Source organism: Harmonia axyridis, chromosome 1 (genome assembly GCF_914767665.1).
Source record: "Harmonia axyridis chromosome 1, icHarAxyr1.1, whole genome shotgun sequence".
Taxonomy (NCBI): Eukaryota; Metazoa; Arthropoda; class Insecta; order Coleoptera; family Coccinellidae; genus Harmonia; species Harmonia axyridis.
In genome coordinates this window covers 68,645,211-68,664,093 of record NC_059501.1, presented here as the reverse complement: position 1 = coordinate 68,664,093, position 18,883 = coordinate 68,645,211, and the positions used below count along the sequence as shown (strand labels likewise).

Sequence of the window (18,883 nt, the reverse complement as noted above, 5' to 3'; positions counted from 1 at the left end):
CAATCGATTTCAAACTTCCACAGCAGTAAGATGGCGATTTTGAAGACTTTTGTAAACCATGAATCTGTCATCCTTCAAAGATGGGCACCGTCTTCTTCCAGATCAAGGTCTTCTGGTCAGCCTGTCTGCTTCCATATGCCTAGTCGATATTCTTTAGACTGTAGATAGGCTGACATTAATTTCTCTAGCAACAGAACTCTGGCTGAGCCAATTTGCAATAAGTACCACTATTCTCGCACAATCTTCAATTGGTAAACTCATTTGATGAAATTGTTTCTTTCAGATAAAGGAAAACAAAATTTCAATGAACAATGTTGGAAACGATGAATAAATTTATCGTGAAAAATTATTCGAAGATGGTTTCTTTCATCAAGTTTTTTATGCCATAGGTCTACATTTTGCTCATATTTAGTTGATTTTCTAATGAAATATCATTGAATCAATTTGAATAAGTGAATCTATTGGAAACAACAGTCTAAAATCTTAGTGAATCTTTTTTTTTTACTTGCAAGTGTATTTGGCATTTTTCAGAAATGCCCTTTAACTCGTAAACGAATTAAGATATCTATGATCTGCTTTCTGATATATTATTCTTTCGAAAAAAGAGATCTGGGGTCCTTGAAGATTTTTTTTTACAATTGTCGAAATGCTTATAGGTTTATAATTGAAAATAATGAAAAAAAATGCCTCCTGATATATTTTAAATGTTATTATTGCATACTGTATACACTTGTATACATTCATATCATTCAGGCTGGAAACTAATGGAAAATAGAGTCCCATAGTAGATATTCGAACTTAACACATTCTAAAATGTGACGTGTAAAAATTCCAAGCCAAGGAGATAATTTTGTTTCCTTGAACGATACAAAAGGTATACCTATACATAATTAAAAATAATAAACAAAGGCACTGTTCTTTTACACGAAAGGCTATTATTTAGTCTTTTATCAAAATAACTCTTTTTTTTTTCAACTGTTGATAAAACCATAGAATTGGATATCAGCCAGTTTCAGGTAATGCATAGTAAGAATACAATATATTATTCTATTCATGTGATGACTGATGACTCCATTTAACACCTGACCACCTATGCAGGTGCAAAATGCAACACCCACAACAATCTCCTAATGGAATAATCCAAATTTGAGAAATCCTCAAGCATCAAAGAAAGTTTTCAGCATAAGTTTTCAACATAACGAAAAAAAGTTACCAATATTTTCTTGACTACCTATAATCCCACAGTGGTCACATAGGCGGTTTGATTTTCTGTTGGTTATAATCAAGGTCACGAGGTCACATGGTACAAATCGATCATTTTTTGTCTGGCTGGTTATTTTGAATGAGAAATAACACCATTTCCAGGCCCTTTCAATCTTTATTAATCAGAATTTAGTTAATGAAGTCTTGCAATAAGCAATAAGCACCTACGGATATGACAATTCCAACATGATGAGCTAAAATTTCTCTGGAGTTGCACATAATGGCTTGTTGACAAATTCATTTCATGAACAGTCATTTTTCAAAATTATCATCTGTCATCTTCGAGGTCATCTTTCTGTTTCACCAGAATAATAAAAATCGAGAAAACAAAAAATTGAATATCCGTTTTTATCAATTCAATTTCAAACTAGTTACAATAACAATATTGTAACTGAATTCGAAATTCTTCAATTAATTTTATTCATTTCAATATTTCCTATCCATATTTGGAATATGTACCCTTCTAATAATAATTCATATCATGCCACAGTTAATTCAAAATATATAATCCACACAAAATATTATCCACTGAATGGAATTCATAGACCATAATCAAAGAAAAAGTAAAACGACATATTCTTCAAGGAGAAGCGCTAACCGTAGTCACGTATTCCTTATACTTCTTATTTGATTTTCAATTACACCCTCACTCATTATGTCCTCTATATAGTCCCATAATCAGGGCCGCCGCCAGACATTTTGACGCCCCGGCAAAATAAAAGTTCGCCGCCCTACTTTGCTCAATTTATTTGAATTTTCTCCATAGAATTCTCTGTTATTCCTCACAGTTGATTTTCAATTTCATTATATGAAATCGTATTTTTTTAATTTAAAATCACCTTGTCAAATCGAAGGTCGTTTTGTCGATTTCATCAAAAACGTCCTGCATTGTTCAAATTCGACCTTCTATAATCTAACAGGCCAATTGTAAAGTCCCCGGTCTACCATAGCAAAACACATTTTTTTTAGCAACATTCGATTTTATTATCCAACATAGTTCCCTTCGAGGGCGACACAGCGATTATAGCGATCTTCCAACTTCTCGATAAAATTTTTCTAGTACGATTTGTCTTTCGCTTCACAATAGGCCTCAGTTTCGGCGATTACTTCTTCATTGGCGCTCAATTTATTTCCAGCGAGAATTCTTTTGAGGTCTGAGAACAGGAAAAAGTCGCTGGCGGCTAGATCTGGCGAAGAAGGTGCATGTAGAAGCAATTCGAAGCCCAATTCATGCAATTTTGACATTGTTTTCTGGACACGGCGCATTGTCTTGATGAAACATCACCTCTTTTTTTATTCAGATGGGGCCGTTTTTTAACGATATCATCCTTTAAACGATCCAATAACGCTATATAATAATCGCTGATGCCATAAGCTTGCCAGCTGACTGTTGTGTTTTCCTCGCTTTGTATTCGGTTCATCGTGTGCAGTCCACTCAGCTGACTGTCGATTGGACTCCGGAGTGAAATGATGGAGCCATGTTTCATCCATTGCCACATATCGACGCAAAAGTTCAGGTTTATTGCACTTAAACAGCTCCAAACACTGCTCAGAACCATTAACACGTTGTTGCTTTTGATCGATTGTGAGCTCTTTTTGTTTACATCTTCTTTCAAATAACAAAAGTAGCTACACTCACAACGAAATGGTCGGACTGCTGTCAAATTTTGACACTTATCGTTTGAAGGTTGGTACTAGCACCGCCATCTGTGCATCAAACCGGGGACTTTTCAATTGGCCTAATATAGTAAAAAAACGACGTATTTCTTTAAGGTGAATTTTAGTGACTTGTATTTGTATTTTCTAGTTGAGAGCGCCTATTCGATATCGTTACTTGGCGCTTTGCATTTTTTTAAATTTTACTACAAGTGTGGTGACTTTGCTCCCCTACAATTTGGCGCCCTGGCAAAATGTCCTGGCGGCGACCCTGACAATAATGTCGAGACCTAAAGAAGTTGAGACCAAACATGAAATATAGCCGAACGATACTGAATATACCAAAAATGTATGACAAAAAAATGACGGACTTTTGACAGTTTTATGACCCCTTGTCGACACCTTAGAATATAGATATTATTATTATTATTAATGTTCTAAGGTCGACACTGGGAATAGAGTCACTGTAACGGATAGTTATTACAGTTTTTTGAGTGGCCGTTCCTCTAAGATATTTCTCTATTTCTTACCTCATAGCTTCGAATTGTCCTGACAGCATCTCACCCCTGTTCTTTATTTTATGCTAGTTCGAATATTCTGTCATATAACATGAAATAATAAACCATACAGTAAAAATACGCAATGCCGAAAAAATATAGTTACAGAACACCCCAAGAGACTTTCAATATAAAAATTTTTCTCATTATCTACTGACCACGATTATAATCTGTGCTCTTGAATTATAAATATTCCCAGAGTAATGAACTCAATGTAAATATTCAAAAGTGACATTTTTTTTGTCATGCGCTCTCTTCCGTACCGCCTAAAATTTCTGTAATGTTGGATTCGTATTGTTTAGATATTTTTTATATTTTTCTAGGAATTTTCATTCTAGTGTATCTAGCAATTTTTGAGTATTGCGGTCATGTAAGCAAAAAATCAACAACTTCTAGACAAGCACAATCACAAACAATAGGATCTTATGGTTATGGAGATTGCGATGGTAAAACATACATTTGAAGGCATCATTTGTATTCATGTTGAAAATTTTAGAAGATCGACAGGGGAAATGATCGTATATCATAATTTTCAGGACCTCATATCTGGAAAGACAATTTCCCAAATGCCTGCGGAGAGAATCAAAGTCCTGTAAACCTACAATCACCATGTGCCATAGTTGTTCATGCCGAAACACTTCTGAATCCTTTGGAATTTTCCAGAGAGTATCGTTCGTTTCCTCCAGAATTGATCCTGATCAATGATGGGCATACTAGTGAGTAGGAAAAATCTTTTTGTAATAATAATAATATAGAATACTAGCTGAAGCCCGCGCTCTGAAAAACTGCATGGACTTCTTAACCTTCGCTGTTCTGGATTATGCAGCCTACACATAAAAAAATTGTTTGTATTTTAATCGTTTTCTTATAATACTTTTGAATTTTAAGTACTTTTAGAGCTATTTTTGTATAGAATTCACAAGGCAAAGGACAACTGATGCATTCTCTTTTCATCATTTTCGCTGCTTGTGTGTACCTATGTACTTATAAAGTTTATGACGGGTAGTAAAACCTTACATCATCAACAAACTATTGGAACTGAATCGATACATGCAACCATGCAGTAACAATCGATTGAGTCGAACGATGTTGATACAGTAAAATGAGGAAAGCAAATTATATTTTTCGTCGTAATGGGAGATAAAAAACCAAGTTTCCATTTTTTTTTCAAGATATGTTCAAGAAATAGATTACGCGAATTTTACGTTATGGGATATCCACAGAATTTTCAATTCGCAGAATAAAAAATTCTGCTGTATGACGCTGATATACTTACCTAATCATTTTATGAATATAATATGAACTACTGCAACTATTTTATCATAGCATTCACTTTTCTTAAATTAATGAATATGAGTTTGGTTTTCGTCCATAATAAACAATATAATATAAAAACTTATCAGGAATGGGGACAATGCTTTATTTTTCTCAAAAATTTACTTTTATATATATTGATATATATATATATATATATATATATATTTATATATTGATGAATATGGTTTGAATTTCTTAGAAGCTTTTCCGATAGATTGCATAAATTATTCAGTATTAGATGCGCACGTCCGGTAGATTTCAGTTGGAACTTGAAAAGCTCAACCCTATTCTATTTACAATTATAGCAATATTGGGTATTTTTTCCAGTAATTTTCTTGAATTATCAGAGGCGCTATCTACACGATATTTATCACTAAGTTTGAGATGATTATTCTGAATAGAATTCGAACATGATCGGATATGTAGGTAATCACGAAAATATTGGGTATTTCTTTTCCAATATTCTACTTGAAACCAAACCAAAATTTCAATTTACATTGGAAACTGCAGTGTTGAAATTAACAAGTACACGAAATTTAGAAAGGGAATATTTGCGGAACCCCTAAAGTCGTATTTTGCCACTTCTGGATAAAATATAAGGGCAAAATATGTTACACGGACCCTCAATAAAAATATCCAAAAACTTATATTAACTATATCCTTTGTACAAAAAAATGTTTATTTACTATACATTTTCCGGAAAATATATTGGGGCGACATTTGCTACTTTATGTGAAGAATAACGACCTCAAGTACATGCTAAATTTCCTAAGAATAGACTCATTAAAGAAATGAAAAAAAAAATAGAGTATTTTCGTAACATTTTCAAGAATATTCGTCCGAGGCTAGAATTAGTTCTTTCAGGTTTATGGATAACTATAAATAATCGTACTACTAACATAAAAAAATTGAGAAAACACCGACTTAATTAATATACAGGGTGTTCCACGAATGATTGTACAGGCTTTCAGGGCAGATGCAGGACATTTCGGTGAGTCTGAATCAGTGTTCGAAATATGTCCTAGCTATATTCATTTAAGAGATACAGGCTGTTTTATGTATTTTTTTCAAAACTTTCAATCGGCATAACTTTTGAACGCCTGCATGGATTTTTATGAAAATTTGAGGGAATGAGCATGGGCGCCCGCAGAAATTTTTCTCAGGGGGGGCAAAATGAAAATTATTAAAAAACGATAAGGCGTCCATGATTGTCATTGAAAACCGAAAAATTGTTAGGAATCCATTACTTTCCTTTTTTCCATGCCCTTTGGATTGAGAAAGTAATATTGAGGGTGTTGTGCTGAAAAATGGGACAATCAAAATCTGAGGGGGGGGGCCATGCCCCCCCCTGTGGGCGCCCATGGGAATATTTGCACCTGATCGATAGCGCAGGTCCGGACTGAGAAAATTATATTCTTTATTCCACATTTGGTAAAACACTCTGTACAACGAATTTTCACAAATCAACAATGGATACTCTTTCAAACAAGCTAATTTGAAATCATGACACACTTCGCATCAATATTTTATGAGCTATTGAATATCTGGAATTTTCGATTCATAGTAAACGCGGACCTGTGTTTTTCGAAGAATGAGTTAATTCATATTGAATGAATTAAATTTCTGAGTGAAATGACTTGAGGCAGCATTTCTAACCTGTGGGGGAGCCCCCTAAGAGGATACGAGCATACCGAAGAGAAAAATTTAAAAAAATTAAAAACTGGCTGAAATCAGACACACGCATAAAAAACAAAATACTTTTCGACATCTTATCTACACTTTCGCAAATAAATTCTTTCATAACCCTTCCCCCATCAATTTTCGTATGTGTTTTGTTCTCGAAAATTCCCTCTTTTTTTGACACCTGCTAGCTCTTGTATTGAATGTTCTGCATTAGCCTTTCTTCCTGGTCCACTATTCATCTTCTCACATGCTGCTTGAATCGATCTGAAGCTTAAGATTTAAGATATTTTTTTCAATGCTATGTGAAAGATCACAGAAGAAATTCGTTTACTCTGAATTCAACCCATTTCAAAATCTAAGTGGCTCATGCTAGAAAACGCAATTTACAACATCGTTTTCTTAAAATATCTGGTGTGGAATTTACAATAATCGTCTTATTGGACCATATATTCTCATCAGTCATCAGGTGCAAATATTAGGCATTGGCCTATACTCATTCTCTCAAATTTTCATGAAGAACCATGCAGGCGTTCAAAAGTTATGCCGATTGAAAGTTATTGATAAAATACATAAAACAGCCTGTATCTCTTGAACTATTATAGTTAGGACATGTTTCGAGCACTGATTCGCACTCACCAATATGTCTTGCATCAGCCCTGAAAGCCTGTACAATCATTTGTGAAACACTGTATAGGAACCTGTCTAATCCGCAACAAAGTTAATTTTTTTCTCTTCTATAACGGTGTGTAAAATTCAAATTTACGAACAAAAAGTTTATAAAGTATAACAGCGTTAAGTTTCATTATCATTTCATCATAGAAAGAAAATTCCGTTCCATTGGTAAATGAACTGACTGCAAATTTATGTTCTTATGCATTATATTTTATGATAATTTTTGTTGTAGAAAAACATATTGTATGAAACACGTCTGTAAACTTCACCAATGGAAATCATTTCATTTGTGGAAAAACACTCACACTAGTTGCATCAATATTTTCTGTTCTGTTACACTTTTCTTATCCACCATACTCATTGATATTTTATTTCCTATCAAATATATTATGAAATATGATGAGGACAACTTTCTGTTTTTAGTTAATATCTGCCCTGAATTCAAAGAATGTCCAACACCAAAAATTTCTGGCGGACCATTAGATGGATCTTATGAGTTGCACAGCCTAAATCTTCGTTGGGGCCCAAATGATGAAGAAGGTACTGAACATATGGTAGACAATAAGAGATTTGCGATGGAGATGCAAGTAACATTCATGAGAGCAGGACACAGAAATAAATATATTGCGGCTGATGCTGGAGATGTTATCATGATTGCATACATTTATGAGGTGAATACATGTATATTTTTATTAGAAAACTGCATGTGAGCATCTGATTCAAGTAGAAAATGACGTAATAAAAAACCCATCTAATTGGTTGTTAAAAGATGGGTTTATAGTAGTAGAAGACGAATTTGGGTGTTTTATAAGAATCTTCATGATAGATGAAAATTTGTATGCTAATTGCATGACAAAGGTACAAAATAGTATTCTTGATAAAGATTACCAGCTATTCAGGAAAAATATTCATTATCTTTCCTTTACACAAAATATGTTCAGGGAAAGCTATGTACTATTCATACACAATATCGTGGAAGAGGTGGAGACAGGAGAATATAGCTGCATGATATTAAAGAATGGCTGAACTTACAACTTATGCAGATGCTGTTTTTGCAAAAAATAGTGCAGTTTACTACTGAGCTTAGCAAATCTCGAGATTATCGTCTATGATAAACTTATACTTGATAAGAATTGTTTTTTCAGGCACAACCCTCTGGTATAATGACACTTATATACGAGTTAAAAAATGTCCTCTCAAAGGAATCTATTCTAATAATGTGATATTTGCATCTCATATTCCAGATTACACCAATAGACAACCCATTTTTGGACATAATTTTGGAACCTCTTGGAACAAACTCTGTTTCATTCAAGAGATATGAAATAGAACCTATTCCAGTATCACTTCTCGCTCCATGTTTCTCCAGAGGATACTTCAGTTATGTTGGTTCATTGACACATCCACCATGCACAGAAGGAGTTAGATGGATAGTACAACCTGAGCCCCTTTCCATATCCTGTCGTCAGATAAAGAAATTACGGAAGACACCAATGCTTTACTGTGAACAAAAAACTAATACCAGACCTGTTCAGGAATTGAACAGTCGGGAAATAATTTATTATGATTAAAAAATTTGGGTACACGAAAGGCTTTTTATAAATTGATGATTGATTTCCTTTTGGTCATTAATTAATTACTAGGTTCAAAATAATTGATAGAGTGAAAGGTTCTTTTGTATATTTCAACCACAACATGATTAAAAAACATAGATATAATTCCAATATAGTGAACCAAATAATCACCGGCGACCCTTCTTCCCTTTTCCTTTACCAGATGAACTGGTAGATGCAGGTTGATCACCTCCAGCTTTGACACTCCTTGTTTTGAGTTTTGGAATCATTTCTCCCAAATGAATCAAAAGGCTGTCCCTTGTGGGAAAATTGGGGTTAACAGGTGTTCCATCTTCGTTTTTTAACTGTACTCTTATTCTACCCTTATATAATAATTCTTTACTTCTCTCTCGAGAATAAAATTTATTTTCGACACCAACTAAAAACCCAGTAGCTGATAATACATCCCGGATTTCTTGATATGAGGGATTATCCACACATTTTTCTTTTGCTATCCTTCTCCCTTGTGGTATTGTTTTCTTACTATTTATATAGGCTGGGTATATACAGATCCATCTGAAAAATGGACATATGGTTATACTGTCTAAAATTTTCAATTCTGTGTATTTTACCGTTCTCTATCAATATGTGTTTTATCAGGGGACCATTGAAGGATAGGTGCTCCAGGATGTACATGAGAGTGCATCTTTTCAGAAAAATTGCTTAGAATTGAAACTGTTCTAGTGTTCTCTCTGTTTATGTTCCGTAAATCCAATTACATGAGATGTGACGTGAAACAAAAGACACATTTGACAGCATCGTTGTTTGATTTGAACTACTAGAAAGTTAATTTTAGAGCTACTTGGAATCCGTGTATGATGTGTTGCCTTCATATTATTATTAATTCAAAAAGACTTGAGACTTTTGATTATTGATTAAATTATCATTCAAAATTGTTGTTTATTTATATTCCAAAATGCTGTTTTTCACAATATATCAATGTAATAATAATGAATATGTAAGTTTCAATATTCATGTCAAACTTATTTAGTTAGACAACATGTTTACAAATTTACAAACCGCTTCCAAGCCTACGCCTTTAGGGATTTCTTTTTTGTTCAACACTGTTTCTCTGATGGTAATTGTTATTATTATTGTGAATAAAGTTTTTACTATTATTAATTCACAATGTAGTATCAATCACCGTAAAACATCTTGATTTCAATATTTTGGCTGTACAGCGAAGAAAGACATCCGCCACTTATTGTTGCCTTGATGATTATTCGTTTTGTCATACGATCTTTTCTTACCTGATGAATTCAACGGAGATGGAAACATTAAATCTAAGTATTTCATGCTATTACCGGATTTTTCTTTTGGTAAATTCTATTAAATCATTTGATAACTAACGAACCAACGAACGTAATCGAAGCGTAAACTGCTTCGTTTCTGAACAGAAATCCTAATTGGAAATTGAAATTATAAATGGAATACCTTTATTCAATGGTAGGTACCAGAGGCAAATATATCAATGATGAAGCAGTTCTCAATCTCAATAACAAAATATTTCAGAATAAACTCATATAACTTATGTAAACAAGCGTTTTCGAATCTTTTTCATTTAATTTCATTAAATGTTATTTTGATAAAGATCTCCGAATCTCCGATGATCATTTTTCAATGTATTATTAACTGAAAAGTGCGAGTTGAATCGAATCTCTATAAACAATAGAAGATTTATAAATATTTAATTGTAAAAAAGAAATCCTCTTATTAGGAATGAACCTCAGTTAAAGATTATTTGAAACAAGTCATTTATTGAAAGTCTACAAATGTAAAAAATTATATGCAGAAAAGAATCAGATTATTTATTATGTCGAACTCTTTTCTTCTGATTCAGTCAATTTTCGTAATCTCTCTTTGACAGCTTTTCTGAGGTGTTCTCTCCAGTCCTGATTAACATGAGATTCAACATGGGATTCTTCATCAATTTTCATAGCATTTCTTTCTGGAAGATTTGTGGTATGTTCATAACTTCTTTTTCCATGTTTAGTTGATATACGTGAATTTTCGGCTGATTTGCCTAAACCAAAGAGCGGTCTTTGTATTAGAATTTTCTCTTCATGAGTCAGGTTTCTGTAATAAGGTGGGGTATCGATTTTAATAGTTACTTGTTCGTTTTCAAGACCAGGATGAATGTCGATAGAATCACCAACTTGCTCAGCAGATTTTCCAAGACCAAAAAGTGGTCTCTGTATTAGAATTTTCTCTTCGTAAGTAAGGTTTCTGTAATAAGGTGGAGTATCGATCTTGATAGTTACTTGTTCATTTTCCAGACCAGGGTGAATGTCAATTGAATCACCAACTTGCTCAGCAGATTTTCCAAGACCAAAAAGTGGTCTCTGTATCAGAATTTTCTCTTCGTGAGTAAGGTTTCTGTAATAAGGTGGAGTATCGATCTTGATAGTTACTTGTTCATTTTCCAGACCAGGGTGAATGTCGATTGAATCACCAACTTGCTCAGCAGATTTTCCAAGACCAAAAAGTGGTCTCTGTATCAGAATTTTCTCTTCGTGAGTAAGGTTTCTGTAATAAGGTGGAGTATCGATCCTGATAGTAACTTGTTCATTTTCAAGACCAGGGTGAATGTCGATTGAATCACCTACTTGCTCAGCAGATTTTCCAAGACCAAAAAGTGGTCTCTGTATTAGAATTTTCTCTTCGTGAGTAAGGTTTCTGTAATAAGGTGGAGTATCGATCTTGATAGTTACTTGTTCATTTTCCAGACCAGGGTGAATGTCGATTGAATCACCAACTTGCTCAGCAGATTTTCCAAGACCAAAAAGTGGTCTCTGTATCAGAATTTTCTCTTCGTGAGTAAGGTTCCTATAATAAGGTGGAGTATCGATCTTGATAGTTACTTGTTCATTTTCCAGACCAGGGTGAATGTCGATTGAATCACCAACTTGCTCAGCAGATTTTCCAAGACCAAAAAGTGGTCTCTGTATTAGAATTTTCTCTTCGTGAGTGAGGTTTCTGTAATAAGGTGGAGTATCGATCTTGATAGTTACTTGTTCATTTTCCAGACCAGGGTGAATGTCGATTGAATCACCAACTTGCTCAGCAGATTTTCCAAGACCAAAAAGTGGTCTCTGTATCAGAATTTTCTCTTCGTGAGTAAGGTTTCTGTAATAAGGTGGAGTATCGATCTTGATAGTTACTTGCTCATTTTCCAGACCAGGATGAATGTCGATTGAATCACCAACTTGTTCAGCAGATTTCCCATAACTGAAAACGGGTTTCTGAGCCAAAAACTTTTCATGAGGATTTAGTTTTCTGTAAAAAGGTGGAGTGTCTATTCTTACTGTTAATGTTTCTATTGCAGTTTTAGAAGTGTCAATTTTGACGCTCACCACATCATCAAGTACTGGCTCTGGAGGCAATGTTGTGGTTCTTACTGCTACTGACCTGGATTTAGGACTTTTTGTAGTACGTTGACTATCTAATATATTGAATACGTTGAATCCTGGAATGAACTCTTCTGCGTGGGGTCCATACCCAAAAGGTCTTATGTCCCCTTGTCTTTTTTTTGAGTCCATATCTTCTTCAAGCTCGGATGGGTGTTTGATATTCACAGCTTCTGATTTTCGTGGTTGATAAGCTATAGTTGAGCTAGAAGAATAATAAGGAGGCCAGTCTCTATCAGAAGCTATATCAGGACGTAATTGATGCGAAATATCAGGAAAACCAAAATCAAATTCATCTGGATTGAAATGGCTTTTCGTTGAATATTCGACATGTGATACTGATGCGGAAGCACTTTCAGGAGTATGATGGATTTTACCACTGTTTATTTGAAAAACTTCTGGTTGGAAGGATTCTGTATTTTGTTTTATAGGTGGAAGGGTTGGTAGAGTTGTCCTATCATGTGTCTTTGCAGAGAAACGGTGTTTGGTTTTCAAGGAATGAAGAAGGTCAATACTTTTTTCTTCGGATTCCTCTTCCTTATGCTCAAGTATTCTTCTGGTTCTAGGAGTGACCTGTTCATAAATATCTGGTGTTTTTCCAATGGTTTTTAATTTTGTTGACATAGCCCCTACACCTTGTTTTTCTATAATATGATCGATCTTCTGGTTTTTCGATATTATTGAATGTTTGTTATGGAGACCGAGTGGTTTACTGTGTCTTGCTTGCCATTTCTCCTTGAGTTCCTTTCGTCGCTGACGAAGTTCTTCCACCGTAAAATGATGGTGTAGCATTTTCTGAAGCTTTGGAACTTCATGTTTCAAGATATCATCATGGGCTTTCTTTTGGTCTAAAGGGGTTAGATGGGAAGATTTTGGAGGCATCATATCGTGCATTGTTCGAGGTAATGGATGTACTATTGAAGTAAGAACTTTTTTATGATGGACAGATGGAATGGTGATTTTGGTTGTTGTTTTCATCGGCTTCAAGAGTTCATGGTCGAGTTTTGTGTTCTTTACATCTTCTGGGCTTTTGGTTGGGGTAGCAATCTTTTCCATATGTTGCAGTGTGGTGTTGCTTGCATTTTCATCTTTGTTGATTAAGTTGTTGACATGGTGATTAGCTGGTGCATTACTTATAGCACAATCCACGAAGCAGAATGCTGTGAAATTATAAAAAAGTAGATATAAATTACTTTTGACGACAGTAATAATGAAAAAAAATAAACATTTTAAAATATTTTTTTTGCGATTTTTTTGAAGAATAGACAGCAATTAATTATCCAAATGTGTGTGAGTCTCGAACAATGATGAGCATATCGAATATCATCATTTGACTTAATGTTTGTAATTTTCGAGATGAAAATGGTGTTTTTTAATTGAGTTCGTCTCACTGTTTAAGATTAGGTACTCTCTGAAGGATTGCGCTGCTCTTAAAATTTTCAGGGTACAAAAGTAAAGTCCGTTAATGGATAAATCTCTGAAATGGTTCCCAAGCTATAAAATAAATATATAAAATAAAATGATTTTTTTTAATAATCGAAAAAAAACCTATCCGATTGAACTGAAATTTAGAAATCAGATACTGAATAGTGAAAAGAATGTTCGTGTCAAATTTCATGAGGATTTGACACCCGATAAATTTGTCTTGAGATGACAAAAAATTTAAATTTTCAAGAAAAAATATATTCTTACGGGACTCAATGAGATAAATATCATACATAGCTTCTATACGGACAAAACTTCAAGTTTTACAGATCCCGATAACTCCCCGAATTGCAGAATATCTTTTGGATCGAGAACGGAATGAATATTTCGAATATTTTCGGTGATTTGTAGAAGATACAAAGAAAACGGAATTTTCGTGGGGTGTCATAAAAAAAGATGCTGCATCATAAAAAAAAATTGAAAATTTCGATAGAAAGATCGATTTCATTTGAGATAGACCAATTCGAATGCATTCAGAATGTTCTTCTATGATTCGGTTTCGATACATATTAACATATATCGAGGGAGAAAAAGCGAACCTTCTGAGCATTTATTACTTTTCGTTTCTTCAAGACGAATATCCCAAAAATATGTTTCATAATAAATTCTAGGTTCACATGTTACACAGGTCACTTTGCAGATTGATAAGTTTAGTATCTGTATGCTGTTTGAATGGTTTGAAGGGTCATGAGGAATTAAGAGAATAAATTACGTATCTAAGTATAATTTTGATGCAAAAATTTGATCATTTCAAGTTAATGGAATTTTTATTTAATATGTCCTTCAGTCCCGATAAAGAATAAAGAACTATCCTTTTCAACTTCAAATTGAGACTTATCACAATCAATTTCAACAGTTTCAAAATGGTTAGCACAATCAAATTTAGAATGAACATCTTCAAAATGAGAATGAACAACTTTAAAACGGTTCACACCACCAAATTGGTAATACACATGGGGACTAAACAATTTCATATTGAGATATGACACTTTCATTTAAATTTATGCTAAAAATTTTTTGTCAAATAAATGTAGATACCGGTCAGATAAATCATAAGTGCTTTATAATATCATTGGCGTAACTAGAGTTGACTTATGGGGAGGAGGGGGGTGTTACTCCACTTAAAATTTTCCATTTTTTTTTGCAAATTTCAGTTTTTTTATTTAATTGTTACTTACAATTTTTTTTATTTTTTCTAATCAATAGGGGGAGGTTATGTCCCCAATAACCCCTCCCTCGTTACGCCTTTGTATAATATTAATCTGCCAGATTGCATAAAACAGGTAGAAGTAGCAAATATTTAAAAGCAGATTTGTGCTTTTTACAATAATAATGGAGATATCTACATATATTTTTTGAGAATTCTTTTGTATCAAATTTAATTGTACATGACCATGTCATTTTTCAATACTGAATTGTTTAGTCCTTATTTGAATGTGTTCATTCCCAATTTGATTGTGTGAACCATTTTGAAGTTTCAATCTCACATTGAATGTGATGAGTTTCAATTCGAAGTTGAAACGGTATAGATTAGACCCTTGAAATCTTCGACAAAAAGGATATTAGAAAAAACGAAAATGAGGGAAAGAACTGACGTGAAATCTGGAGCACATGAGCGTGTCATTCATGCGCCTATTGTACACAGTGTGTGAATTTGAAAAGGTACCACTTTTAATTTCTCGACTCCCATGAAAAATCAGAAAAAATGCAAAAAGAGGTAAACTCTGGTTCGTAGGGGTACATTTGATACGGTTGCTTCCAACGACTTCGTATAAATCCTGTCAGCATGATGATACCAACCCCTGAAATCTTAAAAAGGAAGGAGAGTTGAGTGACACCTTGTTTTGAAGATAATTCGATGGCCTTTTTAAAAATGTCGTAGAATTGACTTTTTTGTTAGTACAAAATTGAACACAATAAAAAAAGAGACAAAATCATTTCCAAGAGAAATTGAATGGTCAAAGGAAGCGCAACCCAGACGAGTTGTAGAAGAATTGAAAATACGAATGAGTTGAAGTTCTTTAAAACGTAAGGTCTGAATTCCAAAATAGATTATAGGTTTGTCGACAAAATAATGGACATTGAACTTTTCCGAATATCTTTCATAAAGAAAAATTTTTCATTATTTTATGTTTCATTGGAACTTTTGCTATCGTTACTCTTCTAATCTTTTTTCTTTGAATACCAAGAAAAAAGGTCAAGTCTAAGGCATTTTTGAAAATGCAATCAATGTACCTTTAGAACAAGGTATTATTCAACACCTCTTCCCATTTAAGATTTTAGGGGTTGCTGTCATCATGCTCATAGGGTTGACATAAGTTTACCTCTTTCTTTCATTTTTTCTGAATTTGCATAAAGGCCAAAATATTGAAGATGGTAGCTTTTCAAATTGACCCATAGCATACAGTACTCCAAGGGTGCATTTGGCGCAGTGCTTTCCTCCTCTTATGTTCAGGAAATATTTATTCGGCACAGTAAAATTCAAATAGAAAAAAATTCTCACCATGAAAAATCACACACAATGCCACTGTTTTAAATATCATCGTTATGTTCGATAGGATCACATCAGCGATTTCATACTAGTTATTATGGACTAAATGATCAAACGAACAGTGCAAAATAATAATTCACTTAGTAGGTCGATATCAAAATATTTTTCAGTTATTGTTATGATGTAATTCGATTCCACGTAAGTTTCACTGACCAACTTTCGCAATTGCAATATTTTTCTACTCTTGAATAAAGAATTGAAAGGAAATTAGGTGAATTGTATTAGTAGGTCATGAGATATATGACTAACTATTGAATTTTCACGATTTTTCATTGAATGAAAAATTTATTATTGAAGTGAATGTCGTCAGTTAAATTTTTTGAATGTGGATATGTCTTGGAAGATGTTTAAAGAAATAAACACACCTTCATTATGTTTTGAACGTCATTATTTATGGATTTTTAATCTTTCGTACTTCAAATAACCTTATTTTTCAGAACATAAAATATGCTGAGTTTTAATCAATTCTTGATATACCTAATGACTTAGTAGTTGAGAACTTAGATGCAATTACTGTGAAAGAAAGGAATAATAAATATAGGGACCTCAAAAACTTAACATAAGGGGTAGAATATAATGTTCCCTCACACTGAAATCCGCAAGCTAACTTAACGAAATTTATAATACATACAATTTTTTATTCGAACTGTTTTTATTGTTCCTCATAAAATGAGAATGAAAAAGATTTTCGATACTTCTACACAGTGGCGATGCGAGCTTTCAAAAACAGGGGTGGCCGAATTTTTTTTTTGGGGGGCCAAAGTAAAGCGGATCTGCTAATCTTTTGCTTATTTTAGCCTTATTATGTCAAATTTTAGGGAGGCCAGCAGAATTTCAGGGGGGGGCCGTGCCCCCTGCATTCTCCTAGCGTCGCCACTCCTTCTACAGTTTTTGTAGTAGGCGAGATTTAGAGTTGACATGAACATTCTAGAGGTTATTTTATACATTCAAACTTAATTTCAACCTAGTTGTTATATTGCGATTTTTTTTCAATTTTGTGCTTGAATTTCCTATTGTTCTAAAATAGCATAATCACGCGATTGACTTGAATTATTGTACACTACTTGAAATCATTATTTTATCTGAATGGTCATTAGAATCATTAGAAATTTCAACAGGGTCGGTTTTGTTGTCACTAAAACATGAGGATTTTTTAATTATTCCGGAATTCGAAAATATTCATGTGGAGGACGTTTAATCTCAACAAGACGGTGGTACATGCCACACAAGCAACAAAACAATCGCAATTTCTCAAATAAAGTTTTCTGGCCGATTTCTCGAATTGGTGATCACAATTGGCCTCCGAGACCTTATGACCTTTATACTTTTTCTTTGGGGGGGCACGTGAAAGATAAGGTCTATGACAATTCTCCACAATCGATATTCATGACTCTAAGAGCACGTTCACATGACGAGCGGTTTACGCGCGGTTGAATGAGCGGTGGATAATTGGATACCGTTCACATGGAACGCGGTTGCCAAGCGGTGACCGCGCGTTGCCGTAACGGCCCGTATTCAGTTTGAATTCTACATTTTGATTTGAATCTGGATTCAGTATCAGATTTAGGTGAGAATTAAACGTTTTTAAGTTTTTCATAGATCGAATAGTTTCTATTATTCATCAATTAAAACTGATCCTACTTAAATCATCTTCGTTTTGCCGATGACATCGTCCTAATAAGTAGCAACATGCAGGAATTGAGCGAGATGTTAAAACAACTTATTGATGCTCTGAATAAAGTCGGTTTGAAAATTAATGTTTCGAAGACCAAACTTATCAACAACACCACAGAACACATAAACATTGACGGCACACAACTTGAAAATGTAGAAGAATATATAATATTTAAGACACTCAATAAGAATCGGCAAAGAAAATCAAACAGCAGAGATAAAAAAAAAGAATCAGGCTAACTTGGATGACTTTTGGAAAGATGAAATATATATTCAGGAATAACGGCATCCCATAAACCTTAAAAGGAAAGTTTTCGATGCCTGCATATTACCGGTAGCGACATATGGCCTGGAAACTATGGCTATAACTAAGAAGACCGCAAACCAGCTGAGGGTGATGCAGAGAGCGATGGAAAGAACTATGCTCAATGTCAGTCTCAGAGACAGAAAAAGGAATGAAGAAATCCGACAAAGAACTAGAGTCGTAGATAATATAGCGCGTGTTGCAGAATTGAAGTGGCAGTGGGCAGGACACGTGGCTCGACAGAAAAAAAAAGTAAATTAAATTCAACACAAATAGCAGCTAGAATACAGTTGTTTAAAGTTTTTCAATAGACTGCCTAATGAAATCAAAGAAATAAATAATTATAAACCATTTAAGAATATAATATTTAATTTATTGTTGAATAATTATAATTAGAACCATATACTTAGTATAGTAGATTTCTGCTGTTAAGTGGTAGGTGAATGTTATTTTGATACTATTTCTCTTCATTTGTATTTGTTTTACGTGTATCTCATGATTTCTAAATGAAGAGCTATTATCATTTTTATGTGATCACATAATAAATTTTTTTTCTTCATTAGCATCTCCTTCACAGGATATGATGACGAGTTCTTCCCAAGCCCGTCTCCTTGAGTTTTTATCTGAATATACACTACTTGTCATGTCGCATATTACAGGAAAATTCTCAATTTCATCTATGAATAATTTAGGAGCGTCCG

At 33.8% G+C, this 18,883-nt stretch overlaps 3 protein-coding genes across 3 annotated transcripts; 1 reads left to right on the top strand and 2 right to left on the bottom strand.

Annotated features, from left to right (window-relative positions):
• Nucleotides 1–3,688: 3,688 nt before the first annotated feature.
• On the top strand, nt 3,689–8,733 carry LOC123689081 (carbonic anhydrase 2-like). The gene is made up of 4 exons (XM_045627881.1): nt 3,689–3,922; nt 4,013–4,192; nt 7,572–7,819; nt 8,393–8,733. Exons 1-4 carry the CDS (start codon nt 3,757–3,759, stop codon nt 8,717–8,719), a joined length of 921 nt encoding a protein of 306 aa, XP_045483837.1. The 5' UTR covers nt 3,689–3,756; the 3' UTR covers nt 8,720–8,733.
• Nucleotides 8,734–8,811: 78 nt separating this feature from the next.
• LOC123689082 (signal recognition particle 19 kDa protein) lies at nt 8,812–9,510 on the bottom strand. The gene is made up of 2 exons (XM_045627882.1): nt 9,334–9,510; nt 8,812–9,277 (listed from the first exon to the last, which is right to left on the bottom strand). Exons 1-2 carry the CDS (start codon nt 9,405–9,407, stop codon nt 8,890–8,892), a joined length of 462 nt encoding a protein of 153 aa, XP_045483838.1. The 5' UTR covers nt 9,408–9,510; the 3' UTR covers nt 8,812–8,889.
• Nucleotides 9,511–10,498: 988 nt separating this feature from the next.
• On the bottom strand, nt 10,499–16,305 carry LOC123688849. The gene is made up of 2 exons (XM_045627573.1): nt 16,157–16,305; nt 10,499–13,328 (listed from the first exon to the last, which is right to left on the bottom strand). Exons 1-2 carry the CDS (start codon nt 16,194–16,196, stop codon nt 10,573–10,575), a joined length of 2,796 nt encoding a protein of 931 aa, XP_045483529.1. The 5' UTR covers nt 16,197–16,305; the 3' UTR covers nt 10,499–10,572.
• Nucleotides 16,306–18,883: the final 2,578 nt, after the last annotated feature.

Bases quoted from the DNA above. Each gene is read 5' to 3' on its own strand.
- LOC123689081 (XM_045627881.1), top strand. From the start codon at position 3,757: ATGTTGGATTCGTATTGTTTAGATATTTTTTATATTTTTCTAGGAATT. The intron at 4,193-7,571 runs GTGAGTAGGAAA...TTCTGTTTTTAG, and splicing joins GATCAATGATGGGCATACTA to TTAATATCTGCCCTGAATTC. The intron at 7,820-8,392 runs GTGAATACATGT...CTCATATTCCAG, and splicing joins TGATTGCATACATTTATGAG to ATTACACCAATAGACAACCC.
- LOC123689082 (XM_045627882.1), bottom strand. From the start codon at position 9,407: ATGCACTCTCATGTACATCCTGGAGCACCTATCCTTCAATGGTCCCCT. The intron at 9,278-9,333 runs GTAAAATACACA...TCCATTTTTCAG, and splicing joins ACACATATTGATAGAGAACG to ATGGATCTGTATATACCCAG.
- LOC123688849 (XM_045627573.1), bottom strand. From the start codon at position 16,196: ATGATATTTAAAACAGTGGCATTGTGTGTGATTTTTCATG. The intron at 13,329-16,156 runs GTGAGAATTTTT...ATAATTTCACAG, and splicing joins ATTGTGTGTGATTTTTCATG to CATTCTGCTTCGTGGATTGT.